This window comes from Hemiscyllium ocellatum (assembly GCF_020745735.1).
Source record: "Hemiscyllium ocellatum isolate sHemOce1 chromosome 27 unlocalized genomic scaffold, sHemOce1.pat.X.cur. SUPER_27_unloc_2, whole genome shotgun sequence".
NCBI classification, from domain to species: Eukaryota; Metazoa; Chordata; class Chondrichthyes; order Orectolobiformes; family Hemiscylliidae; genus Hemiscyllium; species Hemiscyllium ocellatum.
Genome location: NW_026867487.1, coordinates 2,328,483 through 2,352,379, shown reverse-complemented (window position 1 = coordinate 2,352,379; position 23,897 = coordinate 2,328,483). Strand labels below are relative to the sequence as shown.

General features: G+C 53.8%; 1 protein-coding gene across 1 annotated transcript in view; it reads right to left on the bottom strand.

Annotated features, from left to right (window-relative positions):
• Positions 1-7,297: 7,297 nt before the first annotated feature.
• Positions 7,298-23,897, bottom strand: part of ipo4 (importin 4) — a 65,732-nt gene continuing 49,132 nt past the window's right edge. The window contains exons 25-31 of the mRNA XM_060821725.1: positions 17,213-17,338; positions 15,784-15,992; positions 13,448-13,580; positions 12,848-12,952; positions 9,710-9,779; positions 8,937-9,065; positions 7,298-7,684 (exon numbers count right to left, since the gene is read on the bottom strand). Coding sequence (XP_060677708.1) covers positions 8,938-9,065; positions 9,710-9,779; positions 12,848-12,952; positions 13,448-13,580; positions 15,784-15,992; positions 17,213-17,338 — 771 coding nt within the window. The 3' untranslated portion in view covers positions 7,298-7,684; position 8,937. The remainder of the gene's footprint in view (positions 7,685-8,936; positions 9,066-9,709; positions 9,780-12,847; positions 12,953-13,447; positions 13,581-15,783; positions 15,993-17,212; positions 17,339-23,897) is intronic.

The following is a 23,897-nucleotide window of genomic DNA, read 5'->3' as shown; positions in this document are numbered from 1 at the left end:
CCCCCCCATCTCTCTCTCTCTCTCTCTGCCCCATCTCTCTCTCTCTCTCTCTGCCCCATCTCTCTCTCTCTCTCTGCCCCATCTCTCTCTCTCTCTCTCTCTGCCCCATCTCTCTCTCTCCCCCATCTCTCTCTCTCTCTCTGCCCCATCTCTCTCTCTCTCTCTGCCCCATCTCTCTCTCTCTCTGCCCCATCTCTCTCTCTCTCTCTCTCTGCCCCATCTCTCTCTCTCTCTCTCTCTAACCCCCCTCTCTCTCTGTCTCAAGGAAGGATGTTATTAAAATGGAGCAGGTCCACAAAAGATTGACAAGGATGTTACTGAGACTGGAGGGTCTGAGATGTAGGGAGAGGCTGAACAGGCTGGGGCTGTTTTCCCTGGAGCGTCGGGGGCTGAGGGGTGACCTTATAGAGGTTTATAAAATCATGAGGGGGACATGGAGAGGGTAAATAGACCAGGTCTTTACCCCCTGGGGTGGGGGAGCCCAGAACTAGAGGGGCGTCGGTTTAAGGGGGGAGGGGAAAGGGAGCTGAGGGGTAACTTTTCACCCCAGAGGGTGGTGCGTGTGTGGAATGAGCTGCCAGAGGATGTGGGGGAGGCTGGGACAATGACAGCATTGCAAAGGCATCAGGGTGGGGACAGGGATAGGAAGGGGTTAGAGGGAGATGGGCCGAGGGCTGGGGAATGGGACTGGATTAGGGTTAGGGATATCTGGGTCGGCATGGACAGGATGGGCCGAAGGGCCTATGCCTGTGCTGCACACCTCTATGATAATGACTCTGAACTCTGCCACACACCTCAGCTCGAGAGCTAACCTCAACTTGGAACAGACGGTTCCCTTTGAATCCCAACACCAGTTTCTCAAAGACTGTTTCGGACCAGGAACGTGGGCCAGTATCTCTGCCCGGTGCCTGGTGCCCAATGCAGACTTCCTTAGACCTTCGAGAAAGGTTGCTGGAAAGATAAGGTGGTGAAGGATGTTCGGTTGGTCATCAGGTACGGGTGAGTGAAAGAAGAACAATCATCTCAAAGTTCAACGTTATCTCGCCGGTGTTCAAAGATGAATAGTTTGGGAGCATTATAAATCGTCCAAACTGCTCTCTCTAGGCCCAGGTCTCTCTCTCTCTCTCCCCCCAGGTCCAGGAGTCTCCCTCTATACACCCAGGCTGTCTCTCTCTCCCTCCACCCCACCCCCCTCTCTCTGACTGTCTCTCCATCCCTGTCCTCTCCCTCTGTCTGCCCTTCCCATCCTCCTTTCCTGGTCTCACACTCTTCCTCTCCCTGTCTCTCCCTTTCCCACCCCCACCTTCCCCTACTCTCTCGGGTACTGGTCCCAGGGACGGCTGTAGCTCTCAGCGTGAGAGGGGCCGGAGAAATAACACCCCCACTCCCCGTCCACACGTATACATCAATGTGAATGTGGAGCATCAGTGAGATTCCCCCTCTGCACCTTGGAGAGCACCAACATGCCCAGGGAGCGTTGGTACAAAGGGCTCCGACAGGAAGGCAAGGGCCTGAATGACTGCCAACAGAAAGGGCTCTGGGTGGGACAGATTGCCAGCAGCAACACAGACAGAGCTCAGTACGGTGGGGAAATACTGCCATCTGGAGAAACGACTCAGACAGCACACACCCACACACACACACACACCCCCACTCTCTCTCACACACAGACACTTTCTCTCACTCTCACACAAATATTCTCTCACACACACACATTCTCTCTCTCTCTCACACACACAAATATTCTCCCTCACACACACACAAATATTCTCTCTCTCTCACACACAAATAAATATTCTCTCTCTCTCACACACACAAACATTCTCTCTCTCCCCCCCTCTCTCTCTCCCCCCCTCTCTCTCTCTCTCCCTCCCTCTCTCTCTCTCTCTCTCCCTCCCTCTATGTCTCTCTGTCTCCGTCTCTCTCTCCCTCTGTGCTCTATCCCCACCTACTGTTTACCCCCTGCCCCCACCCCCTCATGTCCACACAGAAACCATCACCTTCCAGGCTCCCACCGGTTCTGAGCGAGGGTCACCGGGCCACCCAGTGCTCCCTCTGCATTTCTCTCCACACAATACTGCCAGCCCCGCTCGGCTTTTCCAGCAACAACTGTCCCTGCTCGCCCTTTACCTCCAAGGATTGCTGCCACTTCGGACTGGCGCCTGTTGTGTTTCGGCCCGGAACGCCTCTGACTGTGGGATTTCCCTCTCCGGTTTCAGACTGTACGTGGGAGGCCTGAGCCCAGTTGTCCAGAGACCACAGGGGCCAGATCGGAAGACCAGCTTTTTGTTACAGGCGAGCTGTGTGGCTCTGGTATCTCCCGGGGTACGAGACTGCCCTGGGGGATTTGGGACAGCTGCCTTTGGGAAGGGTATGCCCTGGTCTGCGAGGGACTGTGGTCATGTCCGCTTTCCCCTTGTCAGTCTGTTTGGTCAATGCTGAGGCATTCTGGGTACCCCTTGCAAGGGTTGGACAAGCTGGATTTCCTGTGTGTCCGTGCTGTGGGTAGGATGGGGCAGGGGAGGGCGGCACAGACCCTTTTCCCATGCTGCGTTTCACATTTATCTCTCAGCGTCCTCCTTCAGCTCAATCCTGGCTCTGAGGGAAAGGGGGCGAGGGGGGGAAAAGAATAGGAGAGCATCGTGGGAGGAGGTTCAGCGGTGACAGGAACAGACAGGAGGCTGGTGTGGTTCACGGGCGAGACTCCCAGATGGTAGTACGCTGCCTCCCGGGTTCGAGGGTCAGGGGTGTCTCGGATCGAGGGGGAGGGAGAGCAGCCAGAAATTGCGGCACACATCGGTACCCAAGGAGGTGGCTAGGAAAGGGGATGAAAAGGGAAGACGGGGGTTAGGGTTGGAAGCTTCGAGACAGACCGAGCAGAGGAGTAATCTCAGCATCGCTGCCGGTGTAGGGGCTGGGGACAGAGGGCGAGTGCAGATGAAGACGAGGCTGCAGGGCTGCTGGAGGAGAGACGGCTTCAGATACTTTTCTGGGGAAGGTGGGACCTGTACATGAAGGATGGGTTTCACCTGAGCTGGAGGGGCACCGACAGCTTGGCCTGGTGGTTTGCAGGAGCTCTTCTGGGAGGGTATAAATGAGATTGGCAGTGGAGTGGAAGCCAGACTTACTGATCAGATGATGGAGGGAACAGCCATTCACAGCGTGCAGAGAGTCGGTGAGGAGGGCTGGACAGGTGATAGGGGCAAAGGTGCAGTCAGTGTGATGGGTTCAAATGTCATAGTCATAGAGATAGCGATGTACAGCACAGAAACAGACCCTTCGGTCCAACCCGTCTATGCTGACCCAGATATCCCAACCCAGTCTAGTCCCACCTGCCAGCACCCGGCCCATCTCCCTCCAAACCCTTCCTATTCATATACCCATCCAAATGTCTCTTGAATGTTGCATTTGTCCCAGCCTCCCCCACATCCTCTGGCAGCTCATTCCACACACGCACCACCCTCTGGGGGAAAAAGTTACCCCTCAGCTCCCTTTCCCCTCCCCCCTTAAACCGACGCCCCTCTAGTTCTGGACTCCCCCACCCCAGGGGGTAAAGACCTGGTCTATTTACCCTCTCCATGTCCCCCCTCATGATTTTATAAACCTCTATAAGGTCACCCCTCAGCCCCCGGCGCTCCAGGGAAAACAGCCCCAGCCTGTTCAGCCCCTCCCTGTAGCTCAGACCCTCCAACCCTGGCAACATCCTTGTAAATCTTTTCTGACCCCTTTCAAGTTTCCCAACATCTTTCCGATAGGAAGGAGACCAGAATTGCACGCAATATTCCAACAGTGGCCCTAACCAATGTCCTGCACAGCCGCAACATGACCCTCCCAACTCCTGTACTCAATACTCTGACCAATGAGCATCAGGAATAGGGATGGTGGACTGAGAGCATAGTTCCATGGTGTTGCGGCCATTACAGAGACTTGGATGTCACAGGGGCAGCAGTGGTTGGTGGGTGTTCCAGGGTCAGGGATGTTATCACAGCTGTAGAAAGGGAGGTCATTGAGGAGGGTTTGTCCACAGAGTCCGGATGGGTGGAAGGCAGAAACAGGAAAGGAGCAGTCACTTTACTGGGAGTTTTATACAGGCCCCCCAATAGCAACAGAGACATAGAGAAGCTGATTGGGAAGGTGCAGAAGTAACAGGGTTGTTGTCCGGGATGACTCTAACTTCCCTATTATTGATCGGGGAAACCCCTTAATTCAAATCGCCTGGATGGAGCAGTTTTTGTCAGGTGTGTCCGGGAAAAGGTTCCTGACCCAACATTTCGGCAGGCAGACTGGAGGGGAGGCCATATTGGATTGGGTGCTCGGCAACGAACCAGGCCGGGTGTCGGAGCTCTCGGTGGGAGAGCATTTCGGTGACGAGAGATCACAACTCCCTGACCTTTACTGTCGTCACACGGAGGGGGGAAAGGAGCAGACGGAATGGGAAAGTATTTAATTGGGGAGGGGGAGGAGGGAATTACAATACTATTAGGCAGGAACCGGGGCGCCTAGATGGTCTCGGGAAAATGCGCGACAGAAACGTGGAGCTTGTTTAGGGAGCACTTGCTGATCGTGCTGGAGAGGTTTGTCCCACTGAGGCAGGGACGGGATGGTAGAGTGAAGGAACCACGGGTGACATGGGATGAGGAGGCGAGGATCAGACAGGACTTCAGGGGGTTACAAGGTAGCCAGGAAGGAACTGAAGAATGGACTTTGGAGAACGAGAAGGGGGCATGACAAAGCTTTAGCGGGCAGGATGAAGGAAAACTCTAAGGCGTCCTACACTTATAACAGAAGCAAGAGGATTGCCAGAGTGAAGATCAGGGATAGTGGAGGGAACTTGCACCTGGAATTGGAGGAGGTAGGGAAGGACCTTTGCCCCAGTATTCACGACTGAGAGGGACCTTGATGTTTTTAAGGTCAGATAAATCCCCCTGGGCTGGACGGGGATACGACAGGAAGGGAGGGAAGAGATTTCTGCCTCCTCGCTGGGGTAGTCCCAGATGATTGGAGGGTGGCAAATGTTCCTCCCTCGATCAAGAAAGGGAATAGGGATAATTCTGGGAACTACAGACCAGTCAGTCTCATGTCTGTGGTGGACAAAGTATTGGAGAGTATTCCGAGAGACAGAATTTATGATTACTTGGAAAAACCGTAGACTGATTAGTGATGATCAGCATGGCTTTGTGAGGGGCAGGTCATGCCTCGCACACCTTATTGAATTCTTTGAGGATGTGACAAAACACATTGACGAAAGTAGAGCAGTGGATGTGGTGTACATGGAGTTCAGCAAGGCGTTTGACAAGGTTCTCCATGGTAGGTTCATTCAGGAAGTGAGGAGGCATGGGATACAGGGATATCTGGCTGTCTGGAGACAGGATTGGCTGGCCTACAGAAGACAGAAGGTGGGAGTAGATTGAAAGTATTCAGCCTGGAGCTCGGTGACCAGCAGTGTTCCTGCGGGGATCAGTTCTGGCTCTCTGTGACTTTTATAAATGACTTGGATGAGGAAGTGGAAGGCTGGGTTAGTAAGTTGACCTCCGGTTACAACAGGATCTGGACCAGATGGGCCAATGGGCTGAGAAGTGGCAGATGGAGTTTAATTCAGATAAATGCGAGGTGCTGCATTTTGGGAAAGCAAATCTCAGCAGGACTTATACACTTAATGGTAAGGTCCTAGGGAGTGTTGCTGAACAAAGAGACCTTGGAGTGCAGGTTCATAGCTCCTTGAAAGTGGAGTCGCAGGTAGATAGGATAGTGAAGGCAGCGTTTGGTATATTTTCCTTTATTGGTCAGAGTATTGAGTACAGGAGTTGGGAGGGTCATGTTGCGGCTGTACAGGACATTGGTTAGGGCCACTGTTGGAATATTGCACGCAATCCTGTCTCCTTCCTATCGGAAAGATGTTGTGAAACTTGAAAGGGGTCAGAAAAGATTTATAAGGATGTTTCCAGGGTTGGAGGATCTGAGCTACAGGGAGAGGCTGAACAGGCTGGGGCTGTTTTCCCTGGAGCGTCGGGGGCTGAGGGGTGACCTTATAGAGGTTTACAAAATTATGAGGGGCATGGATAGGATAAATAGACAAAGTCTTTTCCGCCTGGAGTGGGGGAGTCCAGAACTAGAGGGCATAGGTTTAGGGTGAGAGGGGAAAGATATAAAAGAGACCTAAGGAGCAACTTATTCACACAGAGGGTGGTACGTGTATGGAATGAGCTGCCAGAGGAAGCGGTGGAGGCTGGTATAATTGCAACATTTAAGAGGCATTTGGATGTGTATATGAATAGGAAGGGTTTGGAGTGATATGGGCCGGGTGCTGGCAGGTGGGACTAGATTGGGTTGGGATATCTGGTCGGCATGGACGGGTTGGACCGAAGGGTCTGTTTCTGTGCTGTACATCTCTATGACACAAATGTTGGTGGCGTGGTAGATAGTGTGGAAGGCTGTAACAGAACATTGACAGGATGCAGACCTGGGCAGATAGATGGCAGATGGAGTTCATCCAGGAAAAAAACGTGAAGGGATTCACTTTGGAAGGTCAAATTTGAATGCAGAATACAGGGCTAAAGGCAGGCTTCTTGGCAGTGTGGAGGATCAGAGGGATCGTGAGGGTCCATGCCCAGAGATCGCTCGAAGTTGCCACCCAAGTTGATAGGATGTGCTGACTTTCATGAGCAGGGGGGGATTGAGTTTAAGGGCCGCGAGGTTGTGCTGCAGAGCCCTGGTTGGACCACCCTTGGAATACTGTGTTCAGTTCTGGTCGCCTCATTACAGCAAGGATGTGGAAGCTTTAGAGAGGGTGCAGAGGAGACTGACCAAGATGCTGCCAGGACTGGAGGACACGTCTTACGAAGAAAGGTTGAGGGAGCGAGGACTGATCTTAGAGGAGGATAAAAGGTCAGCACAGCATCGAAAGCCGAAGGGCCTGCACTGCTCTCTATGTAACTTCCCTTACTTAAGTTCAAAATACTGCTCTTCTCTCTCTCAAACTGCAGGTAAAATTCAGTCGTTATGATCACTGCCACCTCAAAGCCCTTCACGATGAAGCTGTTAATTAACTCACAGAAAATGGGCTGGGGTGTGAAAAGTCCTCGATACTACATGTAGTCTCAGGGCAGACAGAGGCACGCACACAAGACTTCACTAACACTGTGACTCCCACCTTGAGCTGGTGAAAGAGCACCCAACAGACACAGTGACCCACCCAGCCCCAGACAGCAGCTCACACAGGATCACAGCCTGAGGGGGCGAGGAGGAGTCCCAGGGCTGGGAGTGAGGCACGGCGAGAGAACACACCCCGAAACACAGCTCCTTTTGTGGGCTTTTATTAATCCAACCGGAGAATCTGTGCACAACCACACCAAATAAATTTCATTCCACAAAATCAGCCTCGTCGCCCTCCCCAACCTTGGCAGGAAAACACAAGAAACTACCCCTCAGGGGTGAAACTAACACACAACCAAGTAACTGGCAGCACGCTTCTCTGAACTGCCAAAACGTCTGTTCGAAAATAACTCCTCGGAAGGAGCGTTTAACCATGTCGCTTCGTACGTCCCATGTGGAGAGGGGATCAGGGAACTCCCAATGGTGACACTTGGGGCTTGTCCTTTTTGTGCTGGCATTGTAATGTGTCCAACTGATGGCAGAGAAAGAGAGTGGGCAAGCTCGCTCCTTCAGGCAGTCGCAGGACAGGGAACTGGAGAGACACAGAAGGAGAACACACACAAAATGAGGGGAATCTAAGATTGAAAATCCGGTTTCCTTGTGCGCTCTGACGATATGATATCACACTCAGCACCGAGCGAGCGCTGCGCTGTCGGAGGGTCAGTGCTGAGGGAGTGGGCGCTGTCGGAGGGTCAGTGCTGAGGGGGCAGGCACTGTCGGAGGGTCAGTGCTGAGGGGGTGGGCACTGTCGGAGGGTCAGTGCTGAGGGAGGCGGCACCGTCGGAAGGTCAGTACTGACGGAGTGGGCACTGTCGGAGGGTCAGTGCTGAGGGAGTGGGCCCTGTCGGAGGGTCAGTACTGATGGAGTGCCGCACTGTCGGAGGGTCAGTACTGACGGAGTGGGCACTGTCGGAGGGTCAGTGCTGAGGGAGTGGGCACTGTCGGAGGGTCAATGCTGAGGGAGGCGGCACCGTCGGAAGGTCAGTACTGACGGAGTGGGCACTGTCGGAGGGTCAGTACTGACGGAGTGGGCACTGTCGGAGGGTCAGTGCTGAGGGAGTGGGCCCTGTCGGAGGGTCAGTACTGATGGAGTGCCGCACTGTCGGAGGGTCAGTACTGACGGAGTGGGCACTGTCGGAGGGTCAGTGCTGAGGGAGTGGGCACTGTCGGAGGGTCAGTGCTGAGGGAGTGGGCACTGTCGGAGGGTCAGTGCTGAGGGAGTGGGCACTGTTGGAGGGTCAGTGCTGAGGGAGTGGGCACTGTCGGAGGGTCAGTGCTGAGGGAGCAGGCACTGTCGGAGGGTCAGTGCAGAGGGAGTGGGCCCTGTCGGAGGGTCAGTACTGATGGAGTGCCGCACTGTCGGAGGGTCAGTACTGACGGAGTGGGCACTGTCGGAGGGTCAGTGCTGAGGGAGTGGGCACTGTCGGAGGGTCAGTGCTGAGGGAGCGGGCACTGTCTAAGTGGTATTCTGCGGGACGAGATATTAAATTGAGGCAGAGATGTTGCACAAGGTGCACCACCAAAGGATGTTCAGTTGAGTTCTCCCTTGGGGCTGTTGGCGAAGATGAAGGAGAGGGAACGAGTCCTTCTCGGTATCAGCGTCAACTGCAGGGACCACAAGGGAAGGAAGCTAATTCAGAGAGCCCCAACTGACCCACCCGTTCCCAGAGATGGGAGACTGAAACTGGAAACCGGACATGATTCAGTCGAGGTCACGGCATTTGGCGTACCCTTCAGGAGGTTGCACAGAGCTAACGTTTCAGATGCTGCCAACAGCTTCTTACCTCAGGAGGACACCACCGCGGAGATTTTCTTGGCAGCGTCCTGGGGAATTGCCATCAGGGCATTCTGAAATTCCTGGGGGAATCGCTGGGGGATATCCTTCAGCAACATCATCAAGGCATTCTGGCTCTCTGAATCAAACAGAGGGAACGTTGACACGGTCACCTTGGAGGTTTATGTTTGGACAGCAGTGAGAAACGCCCGCACGCAACAGGACATGGCTGCGGGAAACAACAAGGATTGAATTTCCTAGCCAGCACGGAGACACGGTTACACGGAGATGAAAGCTGGGAACTGAGCTGGGTTGAGTTGGTTGGGGGCTGTAAGCATTGTAGTTCCGAAGACCTTATGGAAGACGAGGAAGATTCTTCGGAAGGGGGCTTGTGGGGGAGATGCAGAGTGGTTCATCCCTCTTGGGTGGAAGTGCCTGGGACCCAGAGGAACATGAGCACAGAATACGGGGAGACCCCACTGAAGTCGGAGGTGGGGAGTGAATCTGTGGGAGGCGTTACTGCAGAGGGCGGTCAGGGGCTCGGGCACTGAGAGGATTCAAGGCGGACAGAGGGAGAGCGTGAAATTAAGAAAGGCAACCATGGAGCAGATGAGCTACGATCTCGTTTAGGTACGTCTTGGATTTGACAGCATTCCTCAGGGACACCACACAAACATAACTGAACAGAAAACTATTCATAAGCAGAGCTGCCCTCAAACTGGTGTTAATCACAAGTGATACATTTCCAATGTTCCAAGCAGACTGGGAACAAAATCACGCTACCTTCTTTAATCTGGTCTGTTCCAATCACTTCACCAAAAACAGCCAATAAGTGCTGTAAATGCTGAATGACCTGTATTCAAAAAGATAAATGATTAATACGAGAAAGAAATGTAGCATCAACAAAAAGACATTAGTTCAAATTGAAATCTGTATCCCTATTACAGTGCGTACTGATGGGTGTTCACACCGCAGTCTCCCTCCCTATTACAGTGCGTACTGATGGGTGTTCACACCGCAGTCTGTATCCCTATTACAGTGCGTACTGATGGGTGTTCACACCGCAGTCTGTATCCCTATTACAGTGTGTACTGATGGGTGTACACACCGCAGTCTCCCTCCCTATTACAGTGCGTAGTGATGGGTGTTCACACCGCAGTCTGTATCCCTATTACAGTGCGTACTGATGGGTGTTCACACCGCAGTCTGTATCCCTATTACAGTGTGTACTGATGGGTGTACACACCGCAGTCTCCCTCCCTATTACAGTGCGTAGTGATGGGTGTTCACACCGCAGTCTGTATCCCTATTACAGTGCGTACTGATGGGTGTTCACACCGCAGTCTGTATCCCTATTACAGTGCGTACTGATGGGTGTTCACACCGCAGTCTCCCTCCCTATTACAGTGCGTACTGATGGGTGTTCACACCGCAGTCTCCCTCCCTATTACAGTGCGTACTGATGGGTGTTCACACCGCAGTCTGTATCCCTATTACAGTGCGTACTGATGGGTGTTCACACCGCAGTCTCCCTCCCTATTACAGTGCGTACTGATGGGTGTTCACACCGCAGTCTGTGTCCCTATTACAGTGCGTACTGATGGGTGTTCACACCACAGTCTCCCTCCCTATTACAGTGCGTACTGATGGGTGTTCACACCGCCGTCTGTATCCCTATTACAGTGCGTACTGATGGGTGTTCACACCGCAGTCTGTATCCCTATTACAGTGCGTACTGATGGGTGTTCACACCGCAGTCTCCCTCCCTATTACAGTGCGTACTGATGGGTGTTCACACCGCAGTCTGTATCCCTATTACAGTGCGTACTGATGGGTGTTCACACCGCAGTCTGTATCCCTATTACAGTGCGTACTGATGGGTGTTCACACCGCAGTCTGTATCCCTATTACAGTGCGTACTGATGGGTGTTCACACTGCAGTCTCCCTCCCTATTACAGTGCGTACTGATGGGGGTTCACACCGCAGTCTCCCTCCCTATTACAGTGCGTACTGATGGGTGTTCACACCGCAGTCTGTATCCCTATTACAGTGCGTACTGATGGGTGTTCACACCGCAGTCTGTATCCCTATTACAGTGCGTACTGATGGGTGTTCACACCGCAGTCTCCCTCCCTATTACAGTGCGTACTGATGGGTGTTCACACCGCAGTCTCCCTTCCTATTACAGTGCGTACTGATGGGTGTACACACCGCAGTCTGTATCCCTATTACAGTGCGTACTGATGGGTGTTCACACCGCAGTCTCCCTCCCTATTACAGTGCGTACTGATGGGTGTTCACACCGCAGTCTGTATCCCTATTACAGTGCGTACTGATGGGTGTTCACACCGCAGTCTGTATCCCTATTACAGTGCGTACTGATGGGTGTTCACACCGCAGTCTGTATCCCTATTACAGTGCGTACTGATGGGTGTTCACACCGCAGTCTGTATCCCTATTACAGTGCGTACTGATGGGTGTTCACACCGCAGTCTCCCTCCCTATTACAGTGCGTACTGATGGGTGTTCACACCGCAGTCTGTATCCCTATTACAGTGCGTACTGATGGGTGTTCACACTGCAGTCTCCCTCCCTATTACAGTGCGTACTGATGGGGGTTCACACCGCAGTCTCCCTCCCTATTACAGTGCGTACTGATGGGTGTTCACACCGCAGTCTCCCTCCCTATTACAGTGCGTACTGATGGGTGTTCACACCGCAGTCTGTATCCCTATTACAGTGCGTACTGATGGGTGTTCACACCGCAGTCTGTATCCCTATTACAGTGCGTACTGATGGGTGTTCACACCGCAGTCTCCCTCCCTATTACAGTGCGTACTGATGGGTGTTCACACCGCAGTCTCCCTCCCTATTACAGTGCGTACTGATGGGTGTTCACACCGCAGTCTGTATCCCTATTACAGTGCGTACTGATGGGTGTTCACACCGCAGTCTCCCTCCCTATTACAGTGCGTACTGATGGGTGTTCACACCGCAGTCTGTGTCCCTATTACAGTGCGTACTGATGGGTGTTCACACCGCAGTCTCCCTCCCTATTACAGTGCGTACTGATGGGTGTTCACACCGCCGTCTGTATCCCTATTACAGTGCGTACTGATGGGTGTTCACACCGCAGTCTGTGTCCCTATTACAGTGCGTACTGATGGGTGTTCACACCGCAGTCTCCCTCCCTATTACAGTGCGTACTGATGGGTGTTCACACCGCAGTCTGTATCCCTATTACAGTGCGTACTGATGGGTGTTCACACCGCAGTCTGTATCCCTATTACAGTGCGTACTGATGGGTGTTCACACCGCAGTCTGTATCCCTATTACAGTGCGTACTGATGGGTGTTCACACTGCAGTCTCCCTCCCTATTACAGTGCGTACTGATGGGGGTTCACACCGCAGTCTCCCTCCCTATTACAGTGCGTACTGATGGGTGTTCACACCGCAGTCTGTATCCCTATTACAGTGCGTACTGATGGGTGTTCACACCGCAGTCTGTATCCCTATTACAGTGCGTACTGATGGGTGTTCACACCGCAGTCTGTATCCCTATTACAGTGCGTACTGATGGGTGTTCACACCGCAGTCTGTATCCCTATTACAGTGCGTACTGATGGGTGTTCACACCGCAGTCTGTGTCCCTATTACAGTGCGTACTGATGGGTGTTCACACCGCAGTCTCCCTCCCTATTACAGTGCGTACTGATGGGTGTTCACACCGCAGTCTGTATCCCTATTACAGTGCGTACTGATGGGTGTTCACACCGCAGTCTGTGTCCCTATTACAGTGCGTACTGATGGGTGTTCACACCGCAGTCTCCCTCCCTATTACAGTGCGTCCTGCTGTGTGTATATCGACACACACACACACACACGTGTAGGTAAACATGCCACTGAGTGCGCGCCTTACCTGATTGGGATTATTCTTGTACATGAACGTGATGCAGTTCATCACCGTTAAGTTTTCTTCGAGATCCTCTTTCAGAGGAAGTGACCGTACCAGCACAGGGAAGACCTTTTGAGAAAGTACACAGAGAAGGTCCGTTAATCTCTCTGCAGACAGTTGTTGTGAGCAGTTTTCGGAGGGACTGATCACTGCCATCCTGGCCCATTCCCCTGGAATCTGCACTGTGAACTTCATGGTGAAACCTATCCCCCTGTCAGAGCGGGAGAGAGAGCAAGAACCGTGGGACAGCAGCTGAGGTGTTGGGTGGTTTATCACAGCCCATCGTTAGTTATCGGAGAGCCAGGGGTAGAGGGAGCTGCTCACTCACTCTCTGCTATCTCTCTCCTCAAGGGGTTTTCTTCCAGCACCTTCCCCACCGTCCAGCGGGCTGGACCGGGAATACTCCACCGGCACACGGGATTGCCTTGTCGTCCCCTGTAACAGGACCCACCCAGAAACCTCTCCCCCCGCCGGCCAGGACTGAGCAGCGTGACAGGTCAGAGCCCCCCTCCCCCCCGCCTGCTACGTCTTTGCGGCCGAACGTCCCAAGGAAATGGACAGTACCTGCTCCACGGGGACTCCAGCCAGATTCGTCATCATCATCCGGGAGACAGCGCCGCAGACGTTGTCCACCACACGCCGGTTTTGCTCTCGGGCGATGATGGACGACAGAATGTTCAGAAGGGACGGGTAGTGGCTGCAGCGGAATGTTAAGGACTGACCGGGGATTGATTCGCGAGCGCGCTTCACTCCCTCCCAGTCAATACACCCTCAGCTTTCACAGGGAACGCCAGGAGACTGGAACGCAGCTCATAATAATCATAACAGTAACTCTTGGCCCTAGGTGCAGGTCTAGGGCATAGAACGTAGAACAGTGCAGCACAGAACAGGCCCACTGGGGGCCAATGTCGTGCCAAGGATTGTTCCTAATCCGAAATAAAATAACCCTAACCTACACTATCCTCAACTCACCGCTGTCCGTGTGCAAGTCCAGCAGTCACTTCAATGTCCCCAATGTCTCTGCTTCCACCACCCCCGCTGGGAACACATTCCATACATTCACAGCTCTCTGTATAAAGAACCTACCTCTGAGAACTCCTCTATCCCCTTCTCCTCCTACCTTAAAATGAGGACCCCCTCGTACCACTCACTCCTGTCCTGGGGAAAGGTCTCTGGCTATTGACCCTACCTATTCCTCTCATTACCTTGTACACCTCGATCAGGTCTCCTCTCTTCCTCCTTCTCTCCAGAGAGAAAAGTCCGAGCTAATTCGACCTTTTCTCATGAGGCAAGCCCTCCAGTCCAGGCAGCATCCTGGTAAACCTTCTGTGCACCCTCTCCAAAGCCTCTGGATCTTTCCTATAGTAGGGCGACCAGACCTGGACACAATATTCCAAGTGTGGTCTCACCAGGGACTTGTAGAGCTGCAGCGAAACCTCGCAGCTCTTAAACTTGATAGCCCTGGTAATGAAAGCCAAAACACCATATGCTTTCTTAATAACCCTATCCACTTGGGTGGCACCTTTGAGGGATCTATGTACTTACACACCCAGATCCCTCTGTTCCTCCACACTGCCAAGAATCCTGTCTTCAATCCTATATTCAGCATTCGAGTTTAACCTTCCAAAATGCATCACTTCACATTTCTCCAGGTTGAACTCCATCTGCCGTTTCTCAGCCCAGCTCTGCACCCTGTCTATGTCGCGCTGCAGCCTGCAGTAGCCCTCGATACTATCGACGCCACCTCCAACCTTTGTGTCATCTGCAAATTTACTAACCCACCCCTCAGCCTCCTCATCCAAGTCATTTACAAAAACTACAAAGGGCAGAGGCCCAAGAACAGAGCCCTGCGGGACCCCACACAACACTGACCTCCAGGCAGAATACTTTCCATCTACAACCACTCTCTGCCTTCTGTCAGCCAGCCAATTCTGAATCCAGATAGCCAAATCTCCCTGTGTCCCATACTTATGAATGAGCCTACTGTGGGGAACCCTCTCAAATGCCTTGCTGAAGTCAACGTACACCACTTCCACTATTCGACCACATACACATACACACACACTGCACGGGAATCTCACACACACGCACGCGCACACACTGCACGGGAATCACTCTCACACACACTGCACGGGAATCACTCTCACACACACACACACACACTGCACAGGAATCTCTCACACACACACACACTGCACAGGAATCTCTCTCTCTCTCTCACACACACACACACACACACACACACACACTGCACAGGAATCTCTCACACACACACACACTGCACAGGAATCTCTCTCTCTCTCACACACACACACACACACACACACACACTGCACAGGAATCTCTCACACACACACACACACACACACACACACACAGCACAGGAATCTCTCACACACACACACAGCACAGGAATCTCTGTCTCTCTCTCTCTCTCTCACTCACACACACACACACACACACACACCACACGGGAATCTCACACACACACACACACTGCACAGGAATCTCTCTCTCTCTCACACACACACACACACACACACACACACACTGCACAGGAATCTCTCACACACACACACACTGCACAGGAATCTCTCTCTCTCTCACACACACACACACACACACACACACACTGCACAGGAATCTCTCTCACACACACACACACACACACACACACAGCACAGGAATCTCACACACACACACACAGCACAGGAATCTCTGTCTCTCTCTCTCTCTCACTCACACACACACACACACACACACACCACACGGGAATCTCACACACGTGCGCGCGCGCGCACACACACACCCATACACACCTCAGAACCCTCCGACCGTGCCACGTTCCCCCTCCCCACACTCCGTGAGACGTTTCCGTTCAGCAGCGGGGCCCAGGATACTCGAAGATGGCTTCTTTCCCTTGCTCGGCCAGGACCCCAATCCCGAAGACCGAATTGCTGCGCACCTCGTCGTCGGTGTCCCGCGCCCCAGCCTGCAGCATGGGCAGCAGCCGGGGAACAAACTGCACCGTCGCCGGCCCCATGGCCTGCACCGTCTCGGCGATTGATCCGATGGCAAAGGATTTCTCAGCCACCGTGCAACTGGGCTTCTGCAGCACATACACACGACAGATCAAAAAGCATTCCTGCAGCAATCTCAGGGAGGGAGGGAGGCAGGGAATCCAGGACATGACAGGGCGAGGGAGGGAACCCAGAAACAAACTGGAGGCTTTGAAAAACGTCGGTGCGGCGGAATCCTCCTGCCTTCACGCTGCGACCTCGGTGTGCCGGCAGGGCCCTGTCTCTGCCTTCTCCCAGAGTGTACGGCTTTGCGTCACCCACGTTTGGCTACACCTGCCCCTTCAGCACTCACTTTCAATCCCTCCCCCGCTTTAAAAAACACAGGCCCGCTTGCCTCCATTCCTCCTAACCCATCTTCCGCTGCTCCTTGATTCCCGTGCAGTGTGCAGTGCGTGTGTATGAGTGAGAGAGAGAGATTCCCGTACAAGCCATTCCGCCCCTCCAGGCCTGCCTAGCCCTCTTCGAGACGGTTGGCCTCGGGGTATTCCGTGCGGTTGCAAGTTGGGACTGGCCAGGAGCTTTCTTTCACCTTTCCCAGCAGTCAGGAAGGAAGGGGCGCCGACCATCTGACCTGGTGTCCTGTCACAGCAGATATTCCAGATACCCGCACCCAAACACTTCACAGCAGAGTGCGTGTATTCAACACTGGCTGGGAAGTGGGGACATGTTTGAGGAACTGGGGGGTCTGGGTATATGCTTGAGGGACTGAGAGAGAGAGAGAGAGAGAGAGAGAGAGAGAGTGTGAGAGAGAGAGTGTGAGAAAGAGAGAGAGAGTGAGTGTGAGAGAAAGAGTGTGAGAGAGTGAGAGTGATAGAGAGTGTGTGTGTGAGAGAGAGAGAGAGAGAGAGTGAGAAAGAGAGAGAGAGTGAGTGTGAGAGAGAGAGTGTGTGAGAGAGAGAGAGAGTGTGAGAGTGAGGATCTTCCAGTATCAAACTCCTGGAATTCCCTCCCTCAGGGACATTGTGGGTCAACCCTACAGCACATGGACTGCAGTGGTTCAAGAAGGTAACTTAGTACCACCCTCTCATGCAGACAACTAGGGACGGGGACAGAGGGTGGGGGTGGGGTGGGGGGATAAATGCTGGACCCACCCAGTGATGCCCATGGCCCACAACCGGAAAATAAATGAGGGTTTTACTCGTCATGTTACTCCCCGCATTGAGAGACCACGTACTTTCTCACTCTCGGATTCACGGCTCAAACCGAACCAAAAAGTCTTCCCCCCTTCCCGCACCGAGCACACACGCACCGTTTTACCCAGCAACAGGGGGAGGAAGCCAGCAAAGTACGGGGCGAAGATCTGTCCTCCCACAGCAGCAGCCAGAAGGGGGATGCCTTCCCCGGCGTATTCCAGGAGCATGGAGTCATACTCGGCCTGCGAGGAGAGGAAAGGACACGTCAGGCCAACAGTCAGGAGCTATTCCCACTCAGACCTCCGCTGGCCCCCACAGAAGGCAGTGGGCGGGTGGAAAGGCCGTCAGTTGCCGTAACCGGTCGAACAGGCGCCAAACCTGCTGAGGAAACAGCTTGTTATAAAACACACACAAGCCCCGAAGAACAATGGCGAGGCTTTTCCAGGCCCTGATGGCAGGGCCGCAGACACTGCAGGTCAGAGTCGACAGCTTGGTGCTGGAAAAGCGCAGCAGGTCAAGGCAGCATTGAGCAGGAGCCCTTCATCAGGAATAATCCAGGCAGTGCCCTGGGGACCTGGGTTCAAATCCCGCCACGGCAGATAGTGCAGTCTGAACTCACGCAAAATCTGGAAGGAAGGGTTTAATGACCACCGCGAATCCATTGCTGGTTGTCAGGGGAAAAGGCATCTGACGGGTCAGAATCTGCCATCCTTAGCCGGTCTGGCCTACAGACCCACAGCAAAATGTGGCTGACTCTCAACTACCCGCTGGGCACTTTGGGATGGGCAGTAAATGGGATGGGCTTGGATAAACGCTGTGAACGAATTAAAAAAAAAACACGCAAGCGTGGAACTTGAACTCCACACCTCCCTATCGAACGGCAGAACTGACCTGTCGTTTTGGCAACAGCCGCAGCAGTGTCCGAACCACAGGACACAGCTTAAACATACGGGGTAGACCATTCAGGACAGGGATGAGGAGAAACTTCATCACCCAGAGAGTGGTGGCTGTGTGGAATGCTCTGCCCCAGAGGGCAGTGGAGGCCCAGGCTCTGGATTCATTTAAGAAAGAGTTGGATAGAGCTCTCAAGGATAGTGGGACCAAGGGTTATGGAGATAAGGCAGGATCAGGATACTGATTAAGGATGATCAGCCATGATCATATTGAATGGTGGTGCAGGGCTCGAAGGGCAGAATGGCCGACTGTATTGTCTAAATGTCACGCGCGTGATTCTGCCTCAGGGTCTGGGAGGTGTTGGAGCCCCGCTCCGGAGAAGGGGTACGGAGGAGGGTTGCGTCAGTGGGTGATCAGATGAGAGAAAGCTGGGGGGAGGGGGTGTGGAGGGGGAGGGGGGGGTGTGTGTGTCAAACAGAACACCTCAGGTTGTGGCCAGTCTGGTTCTGCCTCGGACAGCGGCCCAGGGCTGGGATGGCGTCGATGGTGAGCAGGCTGAAAGCCAACGGTGTCGGGTCTTTTCCCGGGTGAATCAATCGTCTGTGTCCCTGGTCTCCACGGTCAGGAAATATACTGCGTCTGCCCTGTGAGAATTTCCTGGACGTCCCCTCCCAGCTCTCCTGATTCTTCCACAGTCCCAGTGAATATCGTCCCTAATCGATCCGGTCTTTCTCCATCCTGCCATCCCAGGAATCAGTGTGGGAAACATTGGCTGCAGGAGGGTTGGTGGGAGGGGAAATCCAGGTGGTGGTGTGTCCAGAGCAGTGGGCTTAACTGCACCATCAGAGTCTGACACCCCACCAAGTTCACAAAGACACTGGCTTATTCTCCATCTGCCCCCCTCCCTCCCCCAGGAAGACGGACAGGAGTGGGTGGATCCGGGGCAGGTTTCTCAGTGGGAACTTTCTGCCGCTACAATACAGGGTGGGAGACGGGCACGGCCATAATTCCGGGATCGGGGCAGAGCCGGGAGAGCTGGCGGGCAAGGTGGAGCAGGCCGCAGGTCCAGCGCACCCGTGAAAACGAACGGTGCGTTCTCACGTGGCACAACGACGAGCAGGAACGGGAGTTGGGGACATCGCCAGGGACGGGACGGCAGCAGGAAAAGGATGGCATCGCCACGTCAGAGAGAGAGAGAGAGCGAGCCACACAAAACTCTCACACACTGCTCACGGTGAGGGCCGCAAGGGGCACTTGAGAAGGACTTGAGGAGACACGCGGGAGAGGCCTAAAAACATCCCATTTATAACAGGCCCGAGCTGAATGCCAACACCATTATAGCGTCTCTGTAATCCTCCCAGTTCCGAAAGTGCATTGTTTGGACTGGGATTTACCATTCCCTGGTCTCCCTTTCCCCAAACCCCACCCCCCCTCGTGTGTGTGTGCGCGCTAGACTCGTGTTGTAACAGGTTAGACCTGCTCAAAAGCAAATACCAAGTGCTTGACCGTCTGCTGAAAAACAGCTATGTCAAACACCCGAGAGCCCTCTGCCCAACTGGCTCTGAACGGTGACTCCCACCGGTTCCGAGCCACTGCAGAAGGCTAGGTGAGGGGAAAGACAAGCCCCCCGCCCCCCAGGCTAGTTCGAGAACAGCCCACCCTTCCGTCCGGTGTCCGGTTCGGTTTTTACATGGAGCTGCGTTCTGGTCGCTGCTGCAGAGAAGGGAAGCCGTGCAGCTGGGATTTCTTTGTGGAAGATGGGGCGCGGTGTGCATCCAGTCTGTTAGCGGACAGACCGTCATACTGCTCCTGTTCACCGACATCTGTGTCACAGCTCCAGCATCAAAACCGAGTCCTTTTCGGTGGCTTCGGGGCATCAGGCAAACCCGCAGTCCTCCCGCTGGGTGGAGAAGCTTTGAGGGGTTGGGACGACAGATCAGGGCGGCACGGCGGCTCAGTGCTGCCTCACAGGAGCTGGGTTCGATTCCAGCCTCGGGGGGGGGGTGGGTGGGGCGACTGTCTGTGTGGAGTTTGCACATCCTCCTAGTGCCTGCGTGGGGTTCCTCCCACTATCCAAAGGTGTGCAAGCAGGTCAGGGTGAACAGGCCACGCTGAATTGCCCCTCCGTGTTCAGGGATGTGTCGGTTCGGCGTATTAGCCAGGGGCACGTGGAGAGGAATAGGGTTCTGGGTGGGGTTTCTCTTCGGTGGGCCGGTGTGGGTTTGTTGGGCTGAATGGCCGGTTTCCACACAGTAGGAGATTCCACGATTCAAAAGCGTGAGGGGCTTTGATGGCAAAAGGACAATCTGTTCACATTACAACGAAGCAGGCGGCACCAACTTCGAAAGAAGCAGCTGAGAGATGAGAACGACATTTGCTAGCGCCACGAATTTGGACCTGGCAGAAGTTGGTCGAGAGAGTGGTGTAAAGTAAACGTCATGCTGATTTTCCTAAATAAAGTGGGTACGTTTTCCAAGGGGAAATATGGAAATCAGGAAAGGAGAAAGAGTGGTGGGTGAAAACTGGGAACGGGATCCTCTCTCAAAAAAGGGGACGAGTGATTAATCTCCGCATGTCACCTCTTCAGGAGCTCCCACAGCAGCTGACTGCGAACGAGGGAGTTTCTGAAGGGCTGCTTCTGCTGTAAAGCAAGAAACGCAGCCCACGGTTTGTAGGCCAAGCAGGCAACTTGGACACTGGCCAAATCACTTGCTTTGGTCACGGTCACTGAGGGCTACGCCTCTCCCAGGCCGCTGGGTCAAACTCCTCTCCTCACTTGGCAAAAGGAAAACAAACAACGGACACAGGATCGTCTCCGTTCAACTGAGAGACAGATGTTCGCCCTGGCGCCGGAGATTGTTCTAGAACAGGCCGCTGGATTGGGCTTGTCTGAGGAGTTACACACACCTGAGCTGAAAATGTGCTGCTGGAAAAGCGCGGCAGGTCAGGCGGCCTCCAAGGAGCAAGAGAGTCGACGTTTCGGCAATGAGCCCTCCTTCAGGGATCTGGTCTCCTGCCCCTCGGACGCTGCCCGACCTGCTGTGCTTTTCCAGCACCACGCTCACGACAATAAATGCTGACCCGGCCGGTGCAGCCCAGGAATTTGAAAACCGTCTCTGAGCCAAGTCCAGGCTCCTTCAGAGCGGTTAACCAACTGGGCAGCGGGATGAATAATCACAGAAACACTCCGCGTTTTATCGCGTGGTAGTGGAACTGAACAGCTGCTCTTCCCAGTCTAGCTGCACCAACACAAGTACGTCTGCACTGTCAGGAACCTTCATGATGTCGCATTTTTGGAAACTTGGGTTCAAAACTGTAGACAAACGAAGTTAAAAAAAAATCACACAGCACCAGGCACCCCAGTCCAAATGTAGACCAACGAGATTCTGATTTTCAACCCTCTTTGTTTGGTTGAGAGAGAATCAGAAGGGCATGTGGGAGAGTGAGTTAAAGCCAAGAATTGAGGTAGCCAAAGTTACATCGCTCAGCAAAGTCGCCTGGTGAGGTTAGTGCTGTTTATTGTCAGCGAAAGGGAGGGAGGGCTAGGGGCACAGAAAAGACCAATTGCAGCAGAGAGCTGCTTTTAAGCTTGGCAAAGTCTTCAGGCCAACAGAGCTGGAAAAAGCTCCAAACCTTTTTTGTTTTAAAAAAAGAAGCAGAGCCAAGGGAGTCATCAGCCAGAACAAAGTCCTGTGCGCCTTGGGGAAAGACAGTGACAGAGACAGTCACATCCCCTGAAAGAGCATCAAATCTCCGGTATACCAAATGCAGGAATTCACAGTTAGGACACCTTGAAGTGTACAGCGCAGGGCTATTTCACTGGCTGTTCATTTTTGCTGTTCCATCGTAAGATCTTTCCATACTGTCTAGATTTATCATTTTTATCCCTCCCCTTTTCCTTTTCGGTTATAAAGATGTGTCCTTTTCTTAAAAGTACATTGACAACCGGGCATGAATGTGCTCAGCGAGTGACTGCCGCAGTAACCAAATTTCAAAACTAAAACCCTCGCTGTCGGGCTCGAAGGTTTATCCCCGCAAAGCTGATGCAAGGGACTGAGAAAGGCTGACTGAGAAGATCCTGGGTGAGGGGAGAAATGGAAGCGTGTGAAACCGAGAACTATAAAGGAAGCAACTGCGACTCGATAACAGGGCAGAGAGGTAGACAGTGCACAGCGAGCAAGAGGGAACTAGCACAGGAGTGCTAGAGCAACAAAAAGTATTAGAGAGACACAGAGAGATTATACGCAAGGAATAAAACAGACAGAATAACAATCGATGTCAGATTGTGTATCGATATCTAAATCCTGAAGGTTTCCGACTGCCTTCCCCGGACCTATTTCAGTTCTAGTACTAAAGGGTGAGAATGGATATCCACCTCTGAAAGCCCCTCCATCATACTGTGCCAGAGTTCTGGACACTTTGACGTGCCGGGTAAAGGTTACAGATTGAAGATGTGTAGATGGCATTAACATACAAATTATCCATGGTCTCCCTGGCAAGGGGGGGATAGGACCAAGGGGCCAAATGGTCATCCCCTGATACTCTGATTTTGATGATTGTGCTCCTCATTTCAATGTTGAAATGCAGTATTTTTGCTTTTTGGTTGGAGTTTAGCACCCTGCCTCAGGGAACCGCGATGGCCAGAGGGTGGCCGGCCGCTTATGAAACCCCTAAAAAGAGCATGTTTTTCTGTGCCCTCTTGAGGCTTCCTGTTCCTCTGCTGCTTTGCAGACCTACAGCTGACAAACGGCCAGGAGGTGATCTCACGCCGCTTCCTAGCCTTTCTCAACGAGACATACAAACGCTGCCACCTTCCTGATCCTGGCTCTGATAGCGGCAGAGACTCACTTTGCCAGCGGGCTCCGGTGGGCGGTGCCCGTGGGCGAGCACCCCCTCTCTGGCCGGCCCAGCTGCTGCCAAACGCCAGCCAGCCGCGGTGGTGGTGAGCGGGGTCTACACCCTGCTCTGCTGGATCGTCGCCACTTCGTACGGGGCCCACTGTTACCCGGATGCCATCTGCCCTGCCCGCCGATGCCTGGGCGAACACCCTTCCGACGGCCTCGACTGCCTGCGGGCTTTCTACCTGCCAGATCCCTTCCTGGCGCTCACGGGGCTCATGGTCGCGAGCAGCTACCTCCTCTGTCAGGGGATGCAGGCGGAGAGTTCAGAGGCGCCACACCAGCTTCCCACACCAGCTCTGCCTTCAGGGCCTCCGATCTCAGGAGGGGCATCACGCCGCCCTCTGAAGGTTGGCCGCACCACACCGACACGCTGCCCTGAGCGAGAAGGTTGCCACACTCCTGCTCTACCCAGACCTCCCGTCCTTGGGACTGACCTCCTCCTTCGTCAGCTGCTTTGAGCGCCTCAGCCTGCGCTTCTTTGCGCACGGCTGGAAACCCTCCCGACGCGGGCCGGAACCCGTGCTGCGGGCTGTCTGGTCCGTACGCACTCGTCCACGTCCTCCTCAACGCTGGCAGGCCGTCGGAGCGCTCCCGCCACGGGAGGGATGGGAGTGAGGTGGGAGGGTATTCCAGCGTTTAGTGCAGAGATCGAACACTGACGGGGTAGAGAGGGGGGAGGGCGGTGAAATAACTTCGCAGAGCACCTCTGGTCCTCACCTTCCAGTTGCTCACCATGTCGATGAGCCGTCTTGCCCCTAGGCCGACAGTCGTGCCCTGGGGTCTGCTGCGGTGTTCCAATCGCAGGCCGGAGGAACGGCCCCTCAATTTCCTCACCGCCTCACGGACTCGACACCGAGAGCTCTCCAACTTCGCAGCATGACTTTCCCTCTTCCATTTTACCCACCACCATCACCCCCGGCCAGGTCTTCCTTGTGCCTTGCTTGGTGGAGTGGACTCACTCTCTCCTTTCCGTACCTCCGTTAACACCTACCCCACGTCTTTATCG